The 21,296-nt window shown below is 39.7% G+C and overlaps 2 protein-coding genes across 2 annotated transcripts in view; one reads left to right on the plus strand and one right to left on the minus strand.

Moving 5' to 3' along the window:
- Nucleotides 1-21,296, minus strand: part of LOC135473488 (cytokine-like nuclear factor N-PAC) — a 47,868-nt gene that overhangs the window by 7,369 nt on the left and 19,203 nt on the right. The gene's annotated exons all lie outside the window — the stretch shown is intronic.
- LOC135472853 (leucine-rich repeat neuronal protein 1-like) lies at nucleotides 1,179-19,154 on the plus strand. The gene is made up of 2 exons (XM_064752558.1): nucleotides 1,179-1,526; nucleotides 13,681-19,154. The coding sequence occupies exon 2, from the start codon at nucleotides 13,767-13,769 to the stop codon at nucleotides 16,755-16,757; it is 2,991 nt and encodes a 996-aa protein (XP_064608628.1). The 5' UTR covers nucleotides 1,179-1,526; nucleotides 13,681-13,766; the 3' UTR covers nucleotides 16,758-19,154.

Below are 21,296 nucleotides of genomic sequence, written 5' to 3' on the forward strand. Positions count from 1 at the left end.
ATATATCCGAATTTTGTCTGTTTGGATAGAACCGAAAACTTGTTTGCTACTTCGCATCCCCCTGGAGGTTACCAAGGTAACAAAATGCTATGATTTCACTTTCAGCAACCAGAGCTCCAAAAATGCTGGTCATGCTTGGTTGATTGTTTGGTATGTTCTATCTATTTATTTATTTATTTGATGGGTCTTTTAAGCCGTACTCATGAATATTTCACTTATACGACGGTGGCCAGCATTATGGTGAGAGGAATCCAGGCGGGATCCGGGCAGAGCCGGGGGAAACCCACGACCATCACAGGTTGATGGCAGACCTTCCTACTTACAGCTGGAGAGGAAGCCAGCATGAGCTGGACTTGAACTCACAGCGACCGTATAGGTGAGAGGCTTCTGGTCATTACGCCGCGCTAGCGCGCTAACCAAATAAGCCACAGAGGCCCCTTGGTATGTTTTAGAAAAAAGAGGCAAACTGCATGTGGTGGTATGGCATTGTACCATGAGAAGGCTGGAGAATATGTATTTTTGAGGTTAAAGTTGACAAATTTACTACATAAATGGTCAGGAAAATCAATGCGCTCCTGTAACCTGAATGGCCCATGGTAAAAGACAGCAAGCCCATGTTGAAAGAGAGCAAGCCCATGTTGAAAGAGAGCAAGCCCATGTAAGATGTCAAAATCTGACCTACTGACTGACAGATAAAACGGACCAACCAGCTTACAGAGCTGTTAAGCCAAAGCTAAAAATGAAGATAAAATGTAAAAAAGCCAGAACAGAAAGCAGATGTGTTTGAACATGGAAAATAAATGCTTTACACAGCTTGCAGAATTCATAACAGTTATTCCCAGACACAGGGGCTTAAGATGTTTGGCTGTAAAATGGATCTGTCCTATCAACTAGAAAATTACCCAGTCCATGCATGTATTATAGGTGAACACAGTAAAAGCATTTTAAAGTCTATAAATACAACCAAAATTAAGTGTCTCAGTGTTGTAAATCCAGCCCTGAATGAACTAGTACTAATTATCCATTTGAAATAGCCAAGTAAACCAACACCAAGCTTGTCATGCTGTACTTTCCCACCCTTTCCCCCCTACAAATAATGCTGTTAATGGACTAGCCCAACCAGCTCTGGGGAGGTTAGAGGCTGGAAATCAATAGCTGGCTGAGGCGTGGTACTGAGGTGACTGTGCCACACACAACAGTCCATGTGGAGAAGCCAGGCTGTCTGTGGTATCCACTGAGGAGCCTGTCTACAGGCTGCACAGCTGAAGATCAAGACAACATCATAGCTAACCAGCCGGTGGGCTAAGGGCCAAACATAGCTAGAACAAAGCCTGGGCTATCTGTAGGTTGTGAGGACAATCTTGTCTTTTCTGCTGCAGAGTCCGCTAGTCTGAGGTATGTGAACAGACAAAGGTTCTACCCCCACAATAAGCATCTCTGACGACAGTGCACCGACTCAGGGCTTGCCGAGATCTAAGATGAACAGTGTTGGAGGAACAACATGATTGTTTCAGAGACTCAGTATGGTAAGTCAACATACAGTGATATTGTATGCTGGTACAGACAGCGGCTATGTAAAGACAGCGTTCATCATGTAGTGCCTATAACAGTTTTGTCTATTCAGACACTGGCACATGAAGATGTAAGGTTATCTCTAAGTCAACTCCTACCTTACTGCACATATATTAAATCCTGGTGAAGTTTTTGGAACACTGAAGTTCATGATGTGTGGGATTATCTGGAATAGCTAGCACTGCAATGGTGAGAATACTCACTCAGGCTGTATATATGCCACGCAGGAAGTACTTTTCATAACTAAAAACAAAAAGCTACATAGTCAGTGACGCATGGCATTAAACCGGCCAAGCATGTGTGTATTAACATGCAAACCAGTACCTGCTATATCTTATCACTGGGTTAAATCATATACATAAAACTGCATCACTCGTTGCATATACATGTGCGTATCACCTGAACATCTCAGGTGAAAAACAACTCTCAGCAGAAACTGGAAGATCAGTCGGATTACGCTGCCAGATGCATGATCCCAATCAGGGAAATTTCTTTGATCAAATGTCCATGTGTGCATGTTAGTTTATTTGTTACACTCCGATAGACACTTGGCCATGTACCTGTAATATAGGGTAAGCTCATTAGACTAGCCAGGTAATTACCAGACTTCACAGGCAGAAATCTATACACAGGTGTGATGACATATCACTATTCATGTGAGCTTAGGAAGGTCCTAATTAAACTGGATGCCTCAAGGAGTGAACTTGTACTGGTTAACCACCACCCCCATCCCCTCTCAACCCATCTTTCCCAACGTCCCCTCCAAACACTATTCAATGTATATACAAGCCGGTTTCAATCAGACTGAGTATAGCCTGCAGGCTATATCAGGCACTTACTGATTAACTGCTTATTTGCATGCAAACAGCACACCTGTGCACCCAATTCTTAAAACAGTTTAATTTAATGACTATGCAAATACAGCAGGAAAGTGTTCTCAGGGAAGATCCTTTGTATCAATGTGAACTTTACAGTGGGAGTTTCTGCCATATCTCTTGTAACTCCACAATTTGGTAACTCCTCTTTCACCCCCCCCCCCCCTTTCCAACCACACTGGAACAGAGAGGTGTTTTAATCAGGAGTCAATATAGGTTACGCATACCCCTCCTGGTTATAAAATAAGCCTATAAGCCTATGTAGCATGAGTATGCATTAGTTTAATGTTCACAAATATGCACATCAAAAAATGCAATTCTTAAGCAAATTTTGTGAGGAACTTTCATGTGGACATTACACTACATGTACTCCTGTATGTACTGTATATGTACATGCATATGTAGAAAGGACAACTTTACACATGTGAAAAGGACATCTTTACACAAGTGAAAATGAGCAGTTTCATAATAACAAACACAAATTTGAAATATCTGGAACATCCTGCAACACTTTGATGTTTTCCTGCAGTCAGTCCTCTTGTTTCTAAAGAGAATGGCCTGTGTTAACAGATATCATGTCCGACCAAAAGTAAGTTGCAGCTAAAACAGGCCAATTTACACAGAGTAAATCTTCTTGTGTACAAAAATGTAGATTACCTACTAGTACATTTGACATGACTCATGGCTCTGGGTTAGCTAGCCTGCCATAGAGCACTGGATATATCACACGGCTATCAGGGAAGGAAATTGATTCGTTTCCACAAATACTCTACATTGTTAATCACTGAGGATTGAGCTTGCCAAAGCGTGTCATGCAGATACATGCTGCACAAGGAATATCCCATCCCCAAAGCTTCACAGGCTTATGAATTTTTAAGCCATATGCAGGTATCTCACAATAGGTTTTAATGTCGCAGACCTCGTTAATATACACATTAATACAGCTATTTCAGAACTGAGTGCTTCTAAATCATTCTGGAGACACCGTTGGATATTGTTCTGAGAATATAATGTATAACGAAGTACATGTATGGCTGCTGTATATCGATGCAAGGTTATGTAACATGGCCGCAGCCATGACTAGTTACATGGCTTAGGTAAACATGCTGGAGCTCTTCTTGTTAGTGTGTACAACCTTATAACAGACAAGCCTCACAAACTGACAATGCTAATAAACATCAAAGCTGGCTGACATAACAATCAATGGACTAGCCCTGCAGTTTAACTCAATGTTTTCAGTACTGATTAATGTCTTCTGGCCAGTAACCTTCAGATGCCATTTCAGCCAGAGGCAAGAAACACTGAATGTATATTATTGTATAGATTTTGCCCACACAACACGTAAACCTTCAGATTTAATCCAAAGTCCTTTTAAGAGATAACCTGATTTTAACAGAACAGAAATAGCACACTGAAAGGAAATATACAAACATGGTGGAGAGAGTATTGAGCTGAGGTAACTGACCGATAGGTCAAACAGTAGGATACTATGGCTAAACTCTTTTACAAAGGTAAACAATAAATGTATCCTGTGATAACCTGGAAATTATGGTATTATTTATGATTTTAAATATCAATAATTGTTTTTTCAGGCTTCTCATTCTTCTTCATTTGACATTACATAAAGAATATAAGAATATACATGTATGTAGGTAAAATATAATCTACAAGGATGGGGTTATTTAGCTTTCCATGCAAGTCGTGAAATGCTATCTTTTAAGTTACTGCATTCCAGTGACAATTGTTTATATCTAAGTGAAAAATGAAAAGCTCACATCATGCTGTGTAATTTTAAGATGAAAGCTCTGGTCATAAAACATTGTCACGTTACTAAACAAGCAAACAGCATGTAGTACAAATACACACAGTGTGTCCTCAGTTAAAGTCCAGCTCTCTACTGAGGTAAATGTATATAAAGAGGTCAAGTGAGAGAGTATACAGTGCTCCTATTGTTGTGTGGCTGGAGATGAACAATGGTGGGGACTGAGACCACTCAAAATTAACTCCTGGTCTTGTAAAAGGAAGCAATTTGAAAGATCAATTTACTGGTGATAAGGCCTGTGTTTAGGTGTAGTATTATAGTGATACACACTGAACCTGTACCAATAGTTCCAATGACTTATGTGATATCCAATCATTTATCTTAAAAACCATCCAAGTGAAACTTTCTGCTGGTGTGAATGAAAGGGCACAAAAAAGTGAAGCTGTGTGGTAACAAATAAAACCAGACAAAAAAAAAACAACACAATTATTTAGAATATAAGCAAATAATGATTAATGTGACATATGATGACAAAAAAATGTATAATGTGTATCTTGCAGTCTATCACAGTATCACAGAGCTTTAACAGCTATCCCTACAGGTGTAAAGGTTAATCAGAAATAGGCTATTCGTTAGAGTGAAATTTCATCCATAATCAATGACTGCACCATAACTAACCCTCATTAACTTCATTCTGCACTTCTGGTGCTTCCACAGAACTGAGTGCGTTCTCAATTTCATCTTGTTTGATGAACAAGCTCAAATTCTCTCTAGCTGTGGATCCTGCAAAGAGTTTTTGTGTAGTCTTGCACTCCAACTCGCAAGTTTAAAAACTGTGCCTAAAATCTGAGAGACCAACACCCAGACAATGAGACCATTACAGCTGTTTTGCATTGTTAAAAATTCTTCAATCATTTCACACCCTTGGTTGGCCCATGCATGCTGTACATCACACATATATCATTTTTGCACAGCCTCTAATCTTGTGCAGTAATAAGTATTTCAGATTAAAAAAGATAAGTGCAAATTCGCGATAGCTGTGACCTCCACTCACAGTGCTGCACTAGAAAAGTTTATATCAGACAGAGCATCTGGCAATGGTTAGCTATACATGTATGTCAGTGGTGTTCATATGTGTGAGCTTACTACTGATGACAGGCCCTTAGCTCTCAACTCTCAATAATATTTATCTCTGACAAATACCCAACTACATATCCTTCCTGCACAGAAGTAGGCGTCCAATGCAGCCGCTATACTAGGAACCGGCTACAGGCTGATATTTACACAGGGACAAAAACTCACTTCAGTACTTGTTACAGGTAGGGATTATGTACACAAGTCATACCTCATCCAGGATACTGGCTCTAACTTGTGGGGCTTAACGCAGCGGGGTGGCATGCTGAGGCCAAGCTCTTGTTAATGGGGAAAGCTTGTTCTGGTATTTGGGAGACTGACAGAAAGCATCCATGCAGGGTGATAAAAACTCCACTTACTTGAAAATGCATGTACAAAGTGTATTGTCTACCACATCATGTTGACCAACAACTTACACATGCATGTATGTACAATGCATGTGGTTTATACGGGTATGTATAGCGATGGGTTATTGCTCTGAACCTCTTTATTATCCTATCCCTCAATTAATTCCCTTCACCCTCATGTGAAAAAATGCCATTGTTACTACGAAGCATATTGGGTCTCTGCTACTGTTCATGACAGATCATCTGAAGAGAAAAACATCACAGGTATGTTCAGCAGTGAGTGAAGGTGTATGGTAATGGGTGGACCGGGGGGCAGGGTGTCTGGGCAGATCATTTCTACTAGGAACTGGTATTTTTCTTCGTTCTGCCCTATCTGGCTTGAGTGCAAGATGACAAGAAACTCTACAATCAGAGGTCGACTTTTTGTTGCAGCTATTGTGTATCTTACGAAATGATTTCAAACTTTGTAGCAAATTAGCTCAACATATAAATGCTCATTTATGTACAGTCAGTTCTTCAAATGATTCAGTACTTCAGCTAATCTTTAAAAGCCTTTTACCTAATGGATGCCAGTATAGATTAATAGAAAAAGCAGCAAACAAGAAATAATAAAAAAAAAGTTAGGATTGAAAATTTCCCAATGGCTGTGGCACCCACTGGATATTTTGAGATGTATCATAAAAAAAGGCGTGCGTGATGATATCTTTGGGGCAGATCGTTGGGGTTTAATTTCTTTTTGCCATGCTCTTACAGTCTGCCATCCAATTACTTCCTCAATCCATTGGATATTTTTTCTTGAAAATGTCTCAGACAACCCGCCAACTATATACATATGTATACAGACTTGCCGTTAAAGGCTGACAGGGTACTTCTGCAGAATCTAGCAAGGAACTCTTGAGGCGCATACTTCCCATGAGGAGATTCTGGCATTCTTAGGTCGAGCGGAAAGTAGGCAGTATCTTGCCTTATTGCTGCCGGGTTTAATGATGTTTGCCTTCTGGCGTGTGCGGGTTTATGGACTTAATTGTTGTGCGATGGGAGTGATCATACTGGTTGTCATTGCGCCTCTCCTACAGAAAAAGTATACCCTAAAACCATAGTCATCTTCCTGCTCAAAGCAGTCGATGTCGATAAAAAAAGGAGGTTAAAAAAGGAAAAGTGCTGCGCCTCGGAATCGTGTGTCTGGTAATATACATAATGGAAGGCTTTTTGAGATATGCTAAAGGCCTTCTGCCAACCAGTGGTGAAAAGCTGTGGATATTGATATTGTCTGTGGCAGGAAAGGGCGTGTACATTTGTGTGTATACATATATATATTCAACATTAAGGCAACAAAAACTGGTCAGAAAACAAGACTACCATTACAGTTTCAAAAGCATCTGGATAACAAACGTGAGGAGAGCTGTTAAATTCTGAAGCAGATAGAGAAGTCTGTGCAATGTTAGTCAGGTGGGCATCCCTTCATGTACTCAAAATGAAACTGTTGCATACTTGGTTCTACAGCTAAGTAGGCATTTGCAAAAGACTGTAATATTGGCCAGGAAGACATTGGTAACCCTGCCTCATCCCTTCACATGAAGCAGGTTGCATACTACAGTTCTACAGCTAAGTATACAAGTGCAAAAGACTGTGGAAAACATGCTACTGGGAGATAACTGGTACCTGATGACAGGTCTTGGGTGTTTGTTGTTAGGAGACACCAGGCTTGTTTTTAGGCGAGTGTAAGGTAACCCTTTAAGAGCTCCAGGTATGTTCAGACAGGAAGCCATTAGCTGTCTCCGCTATATCCTATGTCAGACATCATGATGGAGGTTGCTGGTAGTTCAGCTCATAGACTTCCAGCTCTCTTCATCTGGGGTCATTAATTCCAGGCAACTATTTTTAACTAAAGTCAGTATTTGAAACGTGACTTAAAACACTTATTTTGGGATTCTAAGAGTAAAATTGTGAACATACACCATCTCCTAGTATTACATTACTAACTAGATCTTTTAGGCCTTAAACTCAGCATATTCTTTGTAATGAAATTTTAACATAAACAAAAGAATGACTTTGTTGAACATGCCTCAGGTCACTATAAAAGAGCACTGACTTCAATTCCCTTTACACTGAATGGTGCTTGAAGACAAGATCAAGTACATTATCAACAAGTACAAAAACTGAAAAGGAAAATGTTAGGGGTGTGTGTGTTGGAGGAGAGGAGGGGGGAGGGGTTGCATTTAGATTTACATGTACATTAAGTAAACAGCAACATTCAAAATTCCCACGACTTTCTCGGAACTTACAGCCAGACAGCCACTGTACATATATACGACCACTCTGACTCGTGATAGACTATGAAAATTTGCCTCTTCACAGCAATTTTGTCCTTACAGAGAGGAATTAACTTGCAGACTCTTGTGTACAGTAAATGGCTCCAAAAATATCTTTATCAATGCTCAATTTCATTAAGCCAAGTGTACAACTGCATGTCTTTCCACTACCTATAACATGAATAAGAAACTTCGTGATGAAGACAGTTTTGTATTCCATCTATGCAATTCAAACAGCAAAAGCCAGTTTCTTTGACCAATAGAAGCATGTAAAGGTCAGGTAAAGCTGGTCCTGCAGAGATTTTTATCAATAACACATTTATCATGATTCTCTGGGGGATTTCAGGGTTGCTGATGAAGGTGGCCTTTTGTGAACCGGAAATTCCTCTGGGCCAGTTTGTCTCTCCCTGTTCAAGAATTCACTAGGGACACATATAACACTTTAAGGAAAGCACAGAAAAGGAAAATGGATTAACAGTCGGGGACACTGCACAAACGCTCTCCATAAGAGACATGGATTTTTCATGAGTGATACGGTTATGCCTAATCTGTGAGATTGTCATGGTTACGCAGTCGTCGGATATCGAACTGTTTTGCCCTCCCTCTCTATTCACATGAAAAATGTAACACACATCCCTTAAAGGGGTCAGTCTTAGAGCCTAGTACTAGTCAATCAATGGAACAGGGTGAAGCTGAGGAGAGATAAGGGTATAGATGTAGATAGTGCATGTAGATATGAGAAGAATGTAAACATGAGCTTTGTCAGGTTTTAACCAGTGATGCCTACTCCTATCAAGTTATGTATCAACCCATACAGCTTCTGTAGACCATACTTCACTCAACCAGATCAACACATGCATCATCAAATGAGGCTTAACAAGGTAAAAAATGGCTTTAGGGTAGCTTGTAACATTCCTTCCTGTCTTTCAGAAAATGGTATCTTCTGTTTCTCCTAGTTTACCTCAGATTTTTGAGGTATTTTTGCTTACAAAACACTTCGGTAGGACCTAAGCACTGCGGCGTTACAATGTATAACAATGTGCTTGTGCTGTGTTTTGGGGCCTCTGTGTAGCCCGTTATAGTCTCCTATTGCCTCTTCCCTCAAACCAATCAATGCCAGCTTACATACTGACACTGTACGCTAAGGTATAATTTGGTGCAATGCTTCCAACAGATTAGTAGAAGCAGTACAGGAAACAATGAATCCCCACACAAATTGGAGTTGACCAAGCAAAATACAGAGATTTTGACGAGTTGTTAGTTTCTCTTGATAATCTCCAAACCAAACTATATGGAGAAAATAATTAAAATTCCAACAGGACTGACATTTAAATTGTATTTTTAATCGAAATCTTGACATGATTATTACTGTCTGCTGGCAAGGTAATTCTTCTTTTCTTGGGGGCACAGGTACTCCCAATGAAGAAGTCACAACCTATGTGTCATAATTCAAAATCTGAACTGCACAATCCTGCTTTTTGTGGTGTATGAATCAAAGAGAAACTATCTGTATGTTAAGTGATCAAGGACTTTTATGTAACAAATACACATATACCTTGATTTGTTTGCATATCACAAAACAAGTTCAGTTTAATTTGAAGATTTAAGTAATTTGATAATTGCAGTGAAACTAAACTGACTACCTTGGTAGAGACTATAATACAAACAATAATGTTATCAATGTAGACAAAATACAGCCCTTCCGAAGGGGCTAATTAAACAAGACAAACATTTGAATTTTAGAATCCTAGATCTTTTGCAGAACAGAAAATGATGACTGTAAATAGCTACCACAGTACATTTTCCTCACCAAAGTATCCACAGCACACTGTACAAGGTAAATGCATGAAAAAAGTGACAAATTCTAAACATCTGTACCTATGTGCAAGTTATTAAAATGTCACTGTATGGGGCGGTTTGTTGATGAATCCATGTATATTCATATCTAGATGTCTAGATGGCAGCAATCTATATACACTTAGCAAATATCAGCCAATGTATTTCATTAACATGTGCACAGCAGGTTTTGTATACGATTCCAAAATCTTGCCCGACTGGGATGAAAATCTCATATACAGACGGAAGCACATACAAATTCATATGACAGGGGCTCAATAGGTTTACAGTATCAGCCATAGTACTTGAGTTGTAAATTCATACTGTAGTAAATTCATGAAAAAGACAAAGTGTAATTGTCATGGTAATGCGAGCCGAGTGCTGTATCTCTCTACACTCAGGCCTCCCAACATGTCACCTGAAATCAATAGCTGGTGATTACTAACACACATACAGACAGCTTTCTATTAAAGTGTAGACTATTGATTATACCTGGAGGTTTGTACTCAGGGGTGAAGAGGTATCTATGCTTTACCTGCATAGAGTACTGATACGCTAGAGCATTGGGAACCAACACGTATTTCAAAAGCCACGGTGTCAGTTACACAAGTAACTGGACTTACTCACACCCTGAAAGGCTCCGTAATCCTTTAACTTTTTCCATATGAAAGATTAAGATTCACTGGGATTTACATACCTTTTCAATTTGATTTTGAATATAAAACTACACTGGTTTGGTTTCCTGGTTTCAGGAATTCAAAAAAGTATAATTTGTACCAGTACACCCAGAATACACTAAATGACCTAAACTTTTGTCCATGACTAAGTCGCTCATTTTCTACATTCTGGGAGTTCTGTTGATTTTAGAAAGTTGATTTGAGACATGTTTGAAAGGTAGGATGATAACCTACCGGGAAAATGTAAGTTTTAGCACCAGTAGTAATATCTCATTTATTTGCCTCAAATGACATTTAATTGCCTCAAAGAATGTTCCTTTGTGGCTGAATTTAGGTCATTTAGAGTAATGCTTTGTTAAACATCCTGCAAACATGCAGAAATGTTGAAGAATTACACTAGAGAGGGTTAACAGTTGAACATAACATATATTCTTCACCAGCCAAGATCTTTTAAAAAAAGAAACACTAACTTTATTCTTTACCTACTTTATAAGGGTACTTTTATATCTTTAAAAGAAAAATGAAATGCTTTGTTTTCATTTCTTAATGTGCTGATTATCATGTGACATAACATACAACAGTACAAACAAATTTATCAGCTTTCACATTGGGCTGTAAAAATGGCTTTGAAGTACAGTTTTCTAAAGGCCCGTGGTGAGTCTGAATGGGGGCGGGTGTGTGGGGAACAGATCCAATGGGTCCGATTGAGTTGTAGGGATGCGGAGGGGGCACTAAGCTGGCCTGAAGAAGCCATACAGTATCTATGTACATGTCACCTTGCCCACACTAATAGCGACATGACCAGGCTCGAGGCACATCTGTGTGTTCACTAGCAAGATCAACGATGACATAATTTCTAAGTTGATGGAAAATATGCATAATATTGAGGGGTAATTAACAGGTATAAAAATACCCCCAAAGTAAAATTTTTTGAACAAAACTTCCAGAGTATAATTTTCTTCATTCAAGAAACATAATCTTTGTTTTATAGTTCATTTTCATGTATCCTTTAATAAAAAAAATATCCCTTTCCTCCTGTATTCCTCATGCATAAAGTTTTCCCTGATGATTATGATGTAACAAGGGAATCTAATTAACTGGAAAAATTACAAAAGTTTAAGTGAAATAGTGGGTTCCAGGAATTTTATATTTTATCGTTTAATTATGGTGGTCAAATCTGTTACAAGTACTTTATCTTTAGATGACTTTAATGTTGGGTTTAAACAAAAAGAATTTCATCCAACATCATGAAATGCACACTCCAGGTGAAACCATGCTATTGTTTTGTTTGAGATCCAACATGGCTGACACACATTGCTGACAAATCACACTGAACAGGTTTCAATCATGAAACATTTACCTATACATGTTTACATCAGCACTATGTAAGCTAAGCACATATCAGTGATTTATTGTCCCAACATTCAGATTGCAGAGAGACATAAATCAACACAATAAGGATGTTTATGTAAGTACATGTACCTGTGCTAAAGGCAGCCCTAGACTTTGGACAGGATAAGTCTGTAAAACCTTGAAAGGGTCACACGAGGTCAGCTACAATCCCACTGTACACAAGTACCCTTACACTGTACATATCTATAAATCAGGGACATGTATTTCTGGCTTTGTGTAAAGTTACAGGGGGACCAGCTGATATCAGAGTTGGGCAGTGACCCCATGTGTATGTGTGTGTGTGTGTGTGGCAGGGGGGGAGTTGTCTGGGTGGGGATGTACCAGAGAAAACTTAACACTATGTTATACCTCCTGTGTTATCAGCAGTGAGGGAGGCTTCACCAGTCTCAGCCAGTCTAAGCTCCTCTCAACACTGGACATGTACCCTAGGGTGCATATGGTGGGCAGACAAGCTTCCTGAATAGGCAGAGAATCAATAATATCTTACTGTGGAATCCTTCCTTGGCTACCATCTAATGGATTGGGGCATTGCGTAACATAATTTAATAGGTGGAGTGAAATAACTATTAGTTTGGATGAGTTGTCACTCACGCTGTTGAGGTGCTTCCACTTTTGTAAAGGCATGTATGCATGAGTAAATGGCCTTCTGACAGGCACCTGATGTTATCTCCTCCTTGATGTGTATGTGTGTACTTACATATCTTGTGTGCCTGCATTTATTATATCAGTTACCTGAACTCATTGTTTTTTCTCACTACTTATGTATTATATTTGTCAACTTCAACCCCCAAAATATATAGATCCCCTAACTGGTAATATGACATACCACTAAATGCAGCTTACAACACATCAAAAACTTTACCCAGCATGTCATGATGACCACTATTTGTCTGCTGTTGTTGCTGGAAGAGAAATCAAAGCCTTCTAGGGGATGGGTAGTAATAGCAAAGTAGTGGCAAAAAGGTTTCAGTTCTACCAAAACAGAAAAAAATTCTGATATATTTTCACTGAGTGCAAATTAACAGCACTACAATATGGAATAGATCAACACACTACAGTGTCTGACAGGCAGTATTATCCAATCAGTGCCTCCGCACTCTTCAACTCGGAGGTAAATCTTGAACTCAACAGCACATGTGTAGCATATAAGTAACAACTGGCAGCCATGTGCAATATCTGGGGAGGTGGGGTGGAGGGAAGAAGGGATACTTCATCTTCCTCACTCTCACTGAGCAATGGATTAAAGCTTCAACAGTGTCTATTGTTAAATGCAAGCTGTTGCACATAATATTGTTGTGCAAGATAGTCATTAATGTTTATTATCATACTGAAGAGTGTAGTTGCTCTTTGGTGTCCATATAACTGGTTGTGGCTTTGCACTATAAATACTGAACAATTTACAGAGGACACAGGGATTTTGGATAGCTTTAATCACTTCTACATCCTGTTGATTATTGGGCACAGTGATACAAGTGATTAATACAAATGATTAGATTTTAATACTTCCCCAGGATGATCGTTCACATAGCATAAATTACTGAGTTGTTCCTTCCAAAAGTTTCTCACACAAGTTCTGACATTGTGTAAGAGAAAAATTCTAAGTATGGCATTAAATAACAAAGAAATAAATAAATCGCTGCCTTTTGAACACTGGCTTGTCAAATTATTAAGAATAGGGACAGTTAATTACAGCATCATTCTTTAACAGGTTGTCCTGTACTTAATAACAATTTATTCTTTTCCTTTTGCCAGGTTCTGTGCTCAGTTGACCAGAAGACAACCTAGTACAATGTTTATATGACAGCCCATTACCAGGCTTCAGCCAGGCCCACAGTAGGATGGTACCCCAGGGAGTAAAGGAGGCCTTCTGGCAGCTGCGACAAAGCTGTGTTCTGCTATTATTACTACATCTGTTAGCTGGCAACTCTGCTACCACCAGTGCTATCTGTCCAGATGTGTGCGTGTGTTCTGGGGATGGCCAGGACGCTGTATGCCAAGATGCACGGCTTGATTCCCTCCCACCAGGCTTGTCTACCGATCTCCGGACTCTCAGCCTGCACAACAACAGGTTCACTACCCAGCGCCTCTCGGGGCAGTTGGAGAAGTTCCCAGAGCTCTACAAACTGGACTTGGCTTACAACTCTATCAGGGAGATACCATCCCACATGTTAACTGCTCTCCCCAAACTTCACACACTCAGCCTGACTTCAAACCAAATAACAACCATACATACTGGTGCATTTACTAACCTGACATATCTTGAACAATTGGATCTTTCAAGCAATCTACTTCAGCAAGTTGATCATACTATAGGAATTGATTTACTCCATGTTAAATTATTAAATCTGTCCCACAATAACCTTAACCATTTAGGTAATTTAACATTCCAAAATTTTCAAAAATTAAGAGTGCTAGACCTTAGTTTTAATCATTTAGCCTTCCTGGACCCAGATGCTTTCAGCGGACTCCTTATGCTAGAGGAGCTCTACCTCCAGTGGAACAAAGTAGCCAACAGTTTTGATATAATGTCCGATTGGAGTCAGTCCTTGCCAAGCATACTGCAAATTGACATATCTCACAACATGATAGTAACTCTGGACAATCACACAGTTCAGTCAAATTTTGAAATGCTTCAATACTTAGACATATCATACAATGATCTGGCAGCCCTGCCTGCTAACATGTTCTCAAACTACTCTCAGCTGAAAGTGCTAAACTTGGGAAAGAATCCCTTACAGAATTTGACCGATGATGTCTTTGAAGACATATCACAGCTGGAAAAACTTTATCTGGACAACTGCACCAGCCTTCGCTATATTCCGAACAAGTTATTTGAGCCCCTGACTTCTCTACAATATTTAAACTTAAGTAATAATCCCCAGCTGGGCTACCTGGCCACCTCTACATTTGATGCCTTAGCCTCTCTAAGAGTACTGGACCTAAGCCGCAACAACCTGAGCTCCCTGCCAGAGGTGATATTCCAGCACACTTCCAGCCTCCAACAGCTGTATCTCAGCCACAACCCTCTGACCTGTGACTGTAATCTTGCCTGGCTCCTCCAGCTGATGGAGTCCAGCAACACTGTCCTCAGTGATCAGGCAGCCGTACGGTGCACCTATACCAACAACTCCAGCCAGGCCCGACTGCAGGACCTCAGCAAAGAGAGTCTGGCTTGTGAGCCGCCCATCCTGCTATCTAATGACACGGACGTGTACTGGCCAATCGGATCGTCAGCATTCCTGTCATGTGATGTGTACTCCATCCCAGCCCCCGTGATAACCTGGATAACACCCCGGCACCAGCGCCTGGTGTACCATGACCATCACCCACTGGCCACGGGGCACCTGCCCTCCCGGGAAGACGTAGAGCCAGGCTCCTGGTTTCACAAGAACCACCCTTGGCACTTTAGCTCGTCCTACTACTCCCAGCTGCCTGAGTCTGAGCGCATCATCCTCCTGGGTGACGGCACTTTGTTCATTGACTACGTGCAGCGCCATGATGGCGGCCCGTATCAGTGTATTGTTGACCATCCACAGGGTAACCTGAGCAGGGTGATAACTCTGCACCTTGACCATAATGTGATACAGAGCGTCAAGCTTATGAGCATCATCGTAGGCCTTAGCTTAGCGGTCTCTTTCTTCACTATTGCCACTGCCATCTGGGTGATCAAAGTGGCGGCCAACCGCTGCATTAATCAACGCAAGCGGGAAGCCATCAAAAACATTATCGATAACTTGGACGCTTACAAAACCCACCAAATCGGGCGTATTAAGGAAATTAGTGCGAATCAGATGGGGAAATTCAGAGATCAGTACCACTTTCAGCTGGAGAGACTACGGGATAATTACAACCAGCAAATGTACCGCATTCGTGAAAACTGTGCTCAACAAATGGACAAAATTCGAGATAATTATGCCACCCATGTTGGAAGGATAAAGGACTATAGTTCAAACCGGCTGGAGAGGCTGAGAGACAACTACAACGCCCAAATAATACGCATCAGGGAGTATGGCTCCCTTCAGCTGGAGCGCCTGCGGGAGAATTATAAACTCCAGCAACAGCATCTTATAAAACTTTTGGAGACAATGAATTTCGACACCTGCAAAACTGTGATAGAAACTGACTGTGTTCGAGCAGATTCCATGCTGTTCGACTCTGAAGTCTTTGTGGAGCCTATGGTCGACTTGCCTTACTTGCTAGAGACTGACCCACCCTCTTGTACTGGGAGTGAGCTGGACTATGTAACAGCCTCCAGTAACTCAGATAGTTTGTCCAACACTATGGACACATGCAGTAGCCTTCATGATGTGGAGGACAATGCTTTCAAGCCAAGTGCAATGCAGCTTCTGCCGGGTCTGGTGATCCAAATGCCCCATGAACTCTGCCCAGACAACCCCGTGGAGCTGTCACCTGACCTCATCTTACCTCCTCCTCCCATTTTGGAACTACCGTTGCCAAGTAGCCTGCCCTCAGGGGGAGCTGCCGAGTCGGACACGCAGAGTGAGACAGAGAGCTGTCACCGGGAACATCACCGCAAGCCCCACCACAGGCGTAGGAAAGTGAAACACAGGCCTAAAGGAGTAGAGACAACTGTTGTGGTAGAGGCTGCGGCCCTCCTCCAAACTGCCCAGAATAAAGACCAGTCCGAGGATCAAGGTGGTCAACACGGCTCTGACAAGGGGCCTGGCCAGAGCACTGATCCGTTACTGACCAGTGTCCCTATCAATACAGGGGACAGTGCTGTGTTGGTCGTTGACAGCAGTCAGTCGTCTGACAAGCTCCACCCACTGTCTCAGAGTTTTGGGCCCGAAAGAGAATCTATCGTCTGATCTGGGCACAGCCACACTACAGTGTTGTAAAACTATGAGTTCAAACATTTGTGAGACCACGTTCCTAAAGGCTCCAAAATCAGTGAACTATTTTTGTAGATCATTTATGGAATTAGTTCCTCACAAACCCTATTTTCTGTACCTTTTCGCACATAAAGAGGAGCGGCAAACTTCACGTGTATTCTGCAGTGAATGACCTTTTTCTGGTAATTTTTTAACAGCACTGCCTAACTTTTAGTGTTTAACAGGCGTGTAGAAGTTCTAAATGTGAACAATTTTCAAAGAATATGCCAAACTGTAAGGTGTGCTAATGTGTGAAAAGGTAAGAAGAATAGGGTGAAATAATTTATTCAAGGCACATTTGTGATTCTAGCAAAAACCTGTCCATGGATGATGCGTGTTTTGAAACCATGAATAGAAGTCAATATATATACACATTTACACTGACTACATTTACATTCTGTATGTATTTGTGTTTGATGATTATCTTATAAACACTGATAGCTACTTAAGCAAGCGGAAGCATCTTGCATGTTGGTGTATGTGATTAAGTGCCATTACTATGTGCCCGATTCACACGTCGTGTTGTCTCCCTTAGTTGAGTTGACTAATGTTTGTTAAACTTCTGTACCAAAAGATACAGTGCAAGGCATGCACTTTACAAGGTTCACATCTGCTATCGTTTTTTTTCTCCAGTTTGTGCTTAAAAGGATATTTTTGCACTGTACTGATTTGCTTCTACTTTGGTGCTTTTTGTTAACTTACTCAACAGCTTGTACGTCTACTTCTTTAGATGGTTTAACTGCCATATTTTTATTTTGGACTTAAGATTAGACCTTCGTTTACTTCACAGTTTTTTTTTGTTGACTTTCCTCAAAGTTCTGTACCAACTTACGCCAAAGTTTCTCTGTCAGCTTGCACCAGAGTGTCTATGCTGGCTTATTTCAAAGCCTAATAAATTTACATTGTAGGCTATGTATGCACTCTTTATATACAAAAGGTTTAAAAAGCATATTCAAGCAACTCAACTATTTGTCTTCACTACATACAACTCTAGACATTAAAAGCAATGACCAGGCGAAAAAGCATAAAAAAGAAAACAAAAAGTGTCTATGTACTGTACATGTTGACACACATTACTTTATGTTATTATTCACATTTCTTAAGCAAATAATTTAAATTAAAAAAAATATATATATGGATACCCAGCTTACTGTTAAATGTCAATGTAACCACCACCTTTGTGCCATTTTCATGATAAAGTGCTAATACTCAAGACTCTAGTCAACTGCTTGGTATCTAGTCAGAAAACTATATACTACTGATGTGCATCTTGATGAAGTCCTGTGCAATTATTTACAGCTTTGATATAATGATGTGTGTATTTATGGAAATTTGAATGGTGTTAAAGCATGAATAAGTTGCAATATTTAAGCAAGAATGATAAGTTATTTTTACAGATTTTTTTTTTTTTTGAGATGTATTTCTGTATAATATGACATATGGCATCAACAGACAGTTTACTTTCCTTTCCAGCCTATACACATGTACTTAGTCTTACATGAAGGAGTTTATGTAGAATATGTGTTATTCCACACAGGCAAGAGCTGGATATCTCTTGAAGTAAATAACATGACATTGAATAAGTGCTGAAGGACACTCGATTATGTCGGGTTCAAGTCTCGGGATGACATCATGCACAATGTAGACATTGTGTCGTTTGTCAGCACTCTTCTTGATATAACATGAAAACATGCCAGGCTGGGTTAAAATACCAAAACTTTGACTGATACAGCACCAATGGTTGTGAAGTAAACAATACCCTTCTCTTTGTGGTTCCCAGATGAGCATGAGTTTGAATGACCTTTGTCTAGGCATTAAAATCCTGCCAACCAGGGTTGTCTGGCCTTTGCTATAGGACTTCACCATTTTGTACAGCACAGCAAGGTATGAATGGTATAAATGAACAAACAGCTATTGTCACCATTCTTCATTTGTTTTAGGCATCCTAAAAAGAAAAACAAGTTTTGCCTAATCCTATGAGTTAAAGAGTTTGTTTGAAATTCTTCATTCAATCCACTCCCCTGGATCCAGAGTTGTGATGCATGAACTATTGTCCATCACAAATTGGATGCTTTTTCACACAACATGTAAATGTTTTTCTCATTGCAATATTTCAACATTTTGTTTCTACATATGTTACACAGAAAAATTCACTTGGAATACCCTGATATTACCAGTTTACTTTACTCATTCAACCAAGAAATCCTTTTAATGGAGAGAAAACAGGATGATGATGCTACAAAGTGTTATGAAGTGTGTGTACATAAACTGTAAGTATGAAAGGAGATTAAAGAAATTTGAATAAAAACACTTCATTATTGTGTTTTCTTGCTTTCTGCAAATAGTATTAACAAACTTATTTATATTTAGTACGTGTGCATGATATTTCTAAACAGGTGAAATAATGGGTCCACTCCATAAAGCGAACATAGCACTATGTGCACTTAACTACCAAGAAGATGTACTAACTGCAGTTACAAGCATGTATTAAACACAACATGTGGTTTGTGAAAAAGGCCCTTGGTTGTGTAATTCACCATGTACTTGTATCCCTATTTTCAGATATTCCTGGAAATGTTCTGAGACAAATCAGCTGTTAAGCGTGTATCAGCTGACATAACAAATGTAAGGACACTGTCTGCAGGCCACAACATAACAATGATACATGTACGTCATGTAAGTTGACACCTTGCATCATTCAGCCTTGATCATCTACTGTATGAAATATGTATCAGGAGTTCATTATACACAGTGGATTTTGTATAACTGCTTGAAGGTCAAGATCACTTTCAACATGGCAGTTAGTGATGAAGCAAACTGTACATCTGCATTGCTGAAATATTGCTTTGTTAATGAGGCTTTTCAGAAGACCTGTCACTAAGCAAAATGAATGAGTGGTAACAATTGGATGAGGTCTCACAATTATTTCATAACTGAGAGTTTTCACAAAAGATCCCAAGTTCCTAAATGCTCATACAAATGGCATTTTCTACAGGCAAATTAACAGTGGCATGACTGGTCAATACGAAGACAAAATGTCTAGAGGAGAAGATATTGAAAATTTTACGCATGATTGCCTGTCTTTAGTTTGCTTGTGAAAAAACATTGCAAATAGGTTAACTGTCATTGCAGGCTGTGGAGTGCTCAAAGAAGATATTCCTCAGTAGGTCTAAATCTGTGGGTATCATTCTCAACATTATAAAGTAACATCTGGACTCTGCCAGCCCAGACTCTTTGTTATTCGCAGGAATTGACATCACTCGTCTTTTTTACTGAAGTGAAAATCACCCTACAGTGTCAAACTTTCAATTTCATGATTCATCTTACAATATCTTGATAAAAGTCTAGAATTCTGACAAAATTTCTACATTGACGACACCAAATATATGCTGAATCAACAAAGAAACTATGCAAGGATACAAACATACCTTTTCTTACATTTACATGCATCTATTGTAATTTTTTCTGTCATTTGTTGTCCAAAAGCGATAAATGGTTGCTGATATGGCATCTCTGATGTGGTGTCAAGGTCAATAACTAAGTGAGGGTAAAGTTGAAAGTTCACCAGTCTAATACTTGTTGCGTCCACGTAACTTGTGGACATCTAGAAAAGGGCCAATCCATGACATCCTCAAAAAATTCTCTGACATCGGGGAAAATGCCACAATCATGGTTAGATGACAATGCATCTACCTTGCACCTCCCCGTTACATTAATCCTGAGGAAAGCATACCAACAGCTTAATCATGTTCATCTCACATCAGGCAAGGCTTGATATGTTGTCCTATAAACTGAACTGTTGAACATTTGCAATAGCTTGAGTCAGATGTTCTAAAGAGACAAAGACTGGCGGACCAGAGTAACAGGAGACTTTACTAAATAATCACCACCAGGCAAAAGTGTCAAATGGTCCAAAGCTTTACGCAGAATGTACTTTAATAATCTTATTCGTTATCTTTTAAATTTCAGGAAATTTCCATCCACTTTTACTTTTATGTGCAAGTGTATTTTGTAATTCTGGAAAAGGATATCATGAACGAAAAAAAATTACCTCAGAATTAATAGCTAAATTTACCTGTATTTCTACCTATTTTTGGGCAATTTGCTGTCATTGTTCAGCTACATACTAACGTACTTAAAAATAACAAACATGGAAGAACACATTTCAAATCAATGAAATGGGAAATCGTTATTTCATTCGATGTAACACTAGTTTTACATTATCAACAATCTGTTAGAGCATACAATCATTTCCATTGGATAGCCCAGAATATGATAATTTAGCCATAAGTATCTCCTAAGGCAATTAATTTGTTATTTGTGGAGGCGTTTCAGTAGAGGTGGGTTTAGATCGAAGCCTATGGACCCCTTCATGAGGAGAGCAGGTAATAAAGACTAAACCTTACTGTATAACCTGGCTTACTTATTTAGAATATGTACAACTTCCCCCTAATAACAAATTACCAGGGAGATGAC

The sequence above is a fragment of the Liolophura sinensis genome, chromosome 8 (assembly GCF_032854445.1).
Source record: "Liolophura sinensis isolate JHLJ2023 chromosome 8, CUHK_Ljap_v2, whole genome shotgun sequence".
In the NCBI taxonomy this organism is placed as follows: Eukaryota; Metazoa; Mollusca; class Polyplacophora; order Chitonida; family Chitonidae; genus Liolophura; species Liolophura sinensis.

Bases quoted from the DNA above. Each gene is read 5' to 3' on its own strand.
- LOC135472853 (XM_064752558.1), top strand. From the start codon at position 13,767: ATGGTACCCCAGGGAGTAAAGGAGGCCTTCTGGCAGCTGCGACAAAGC.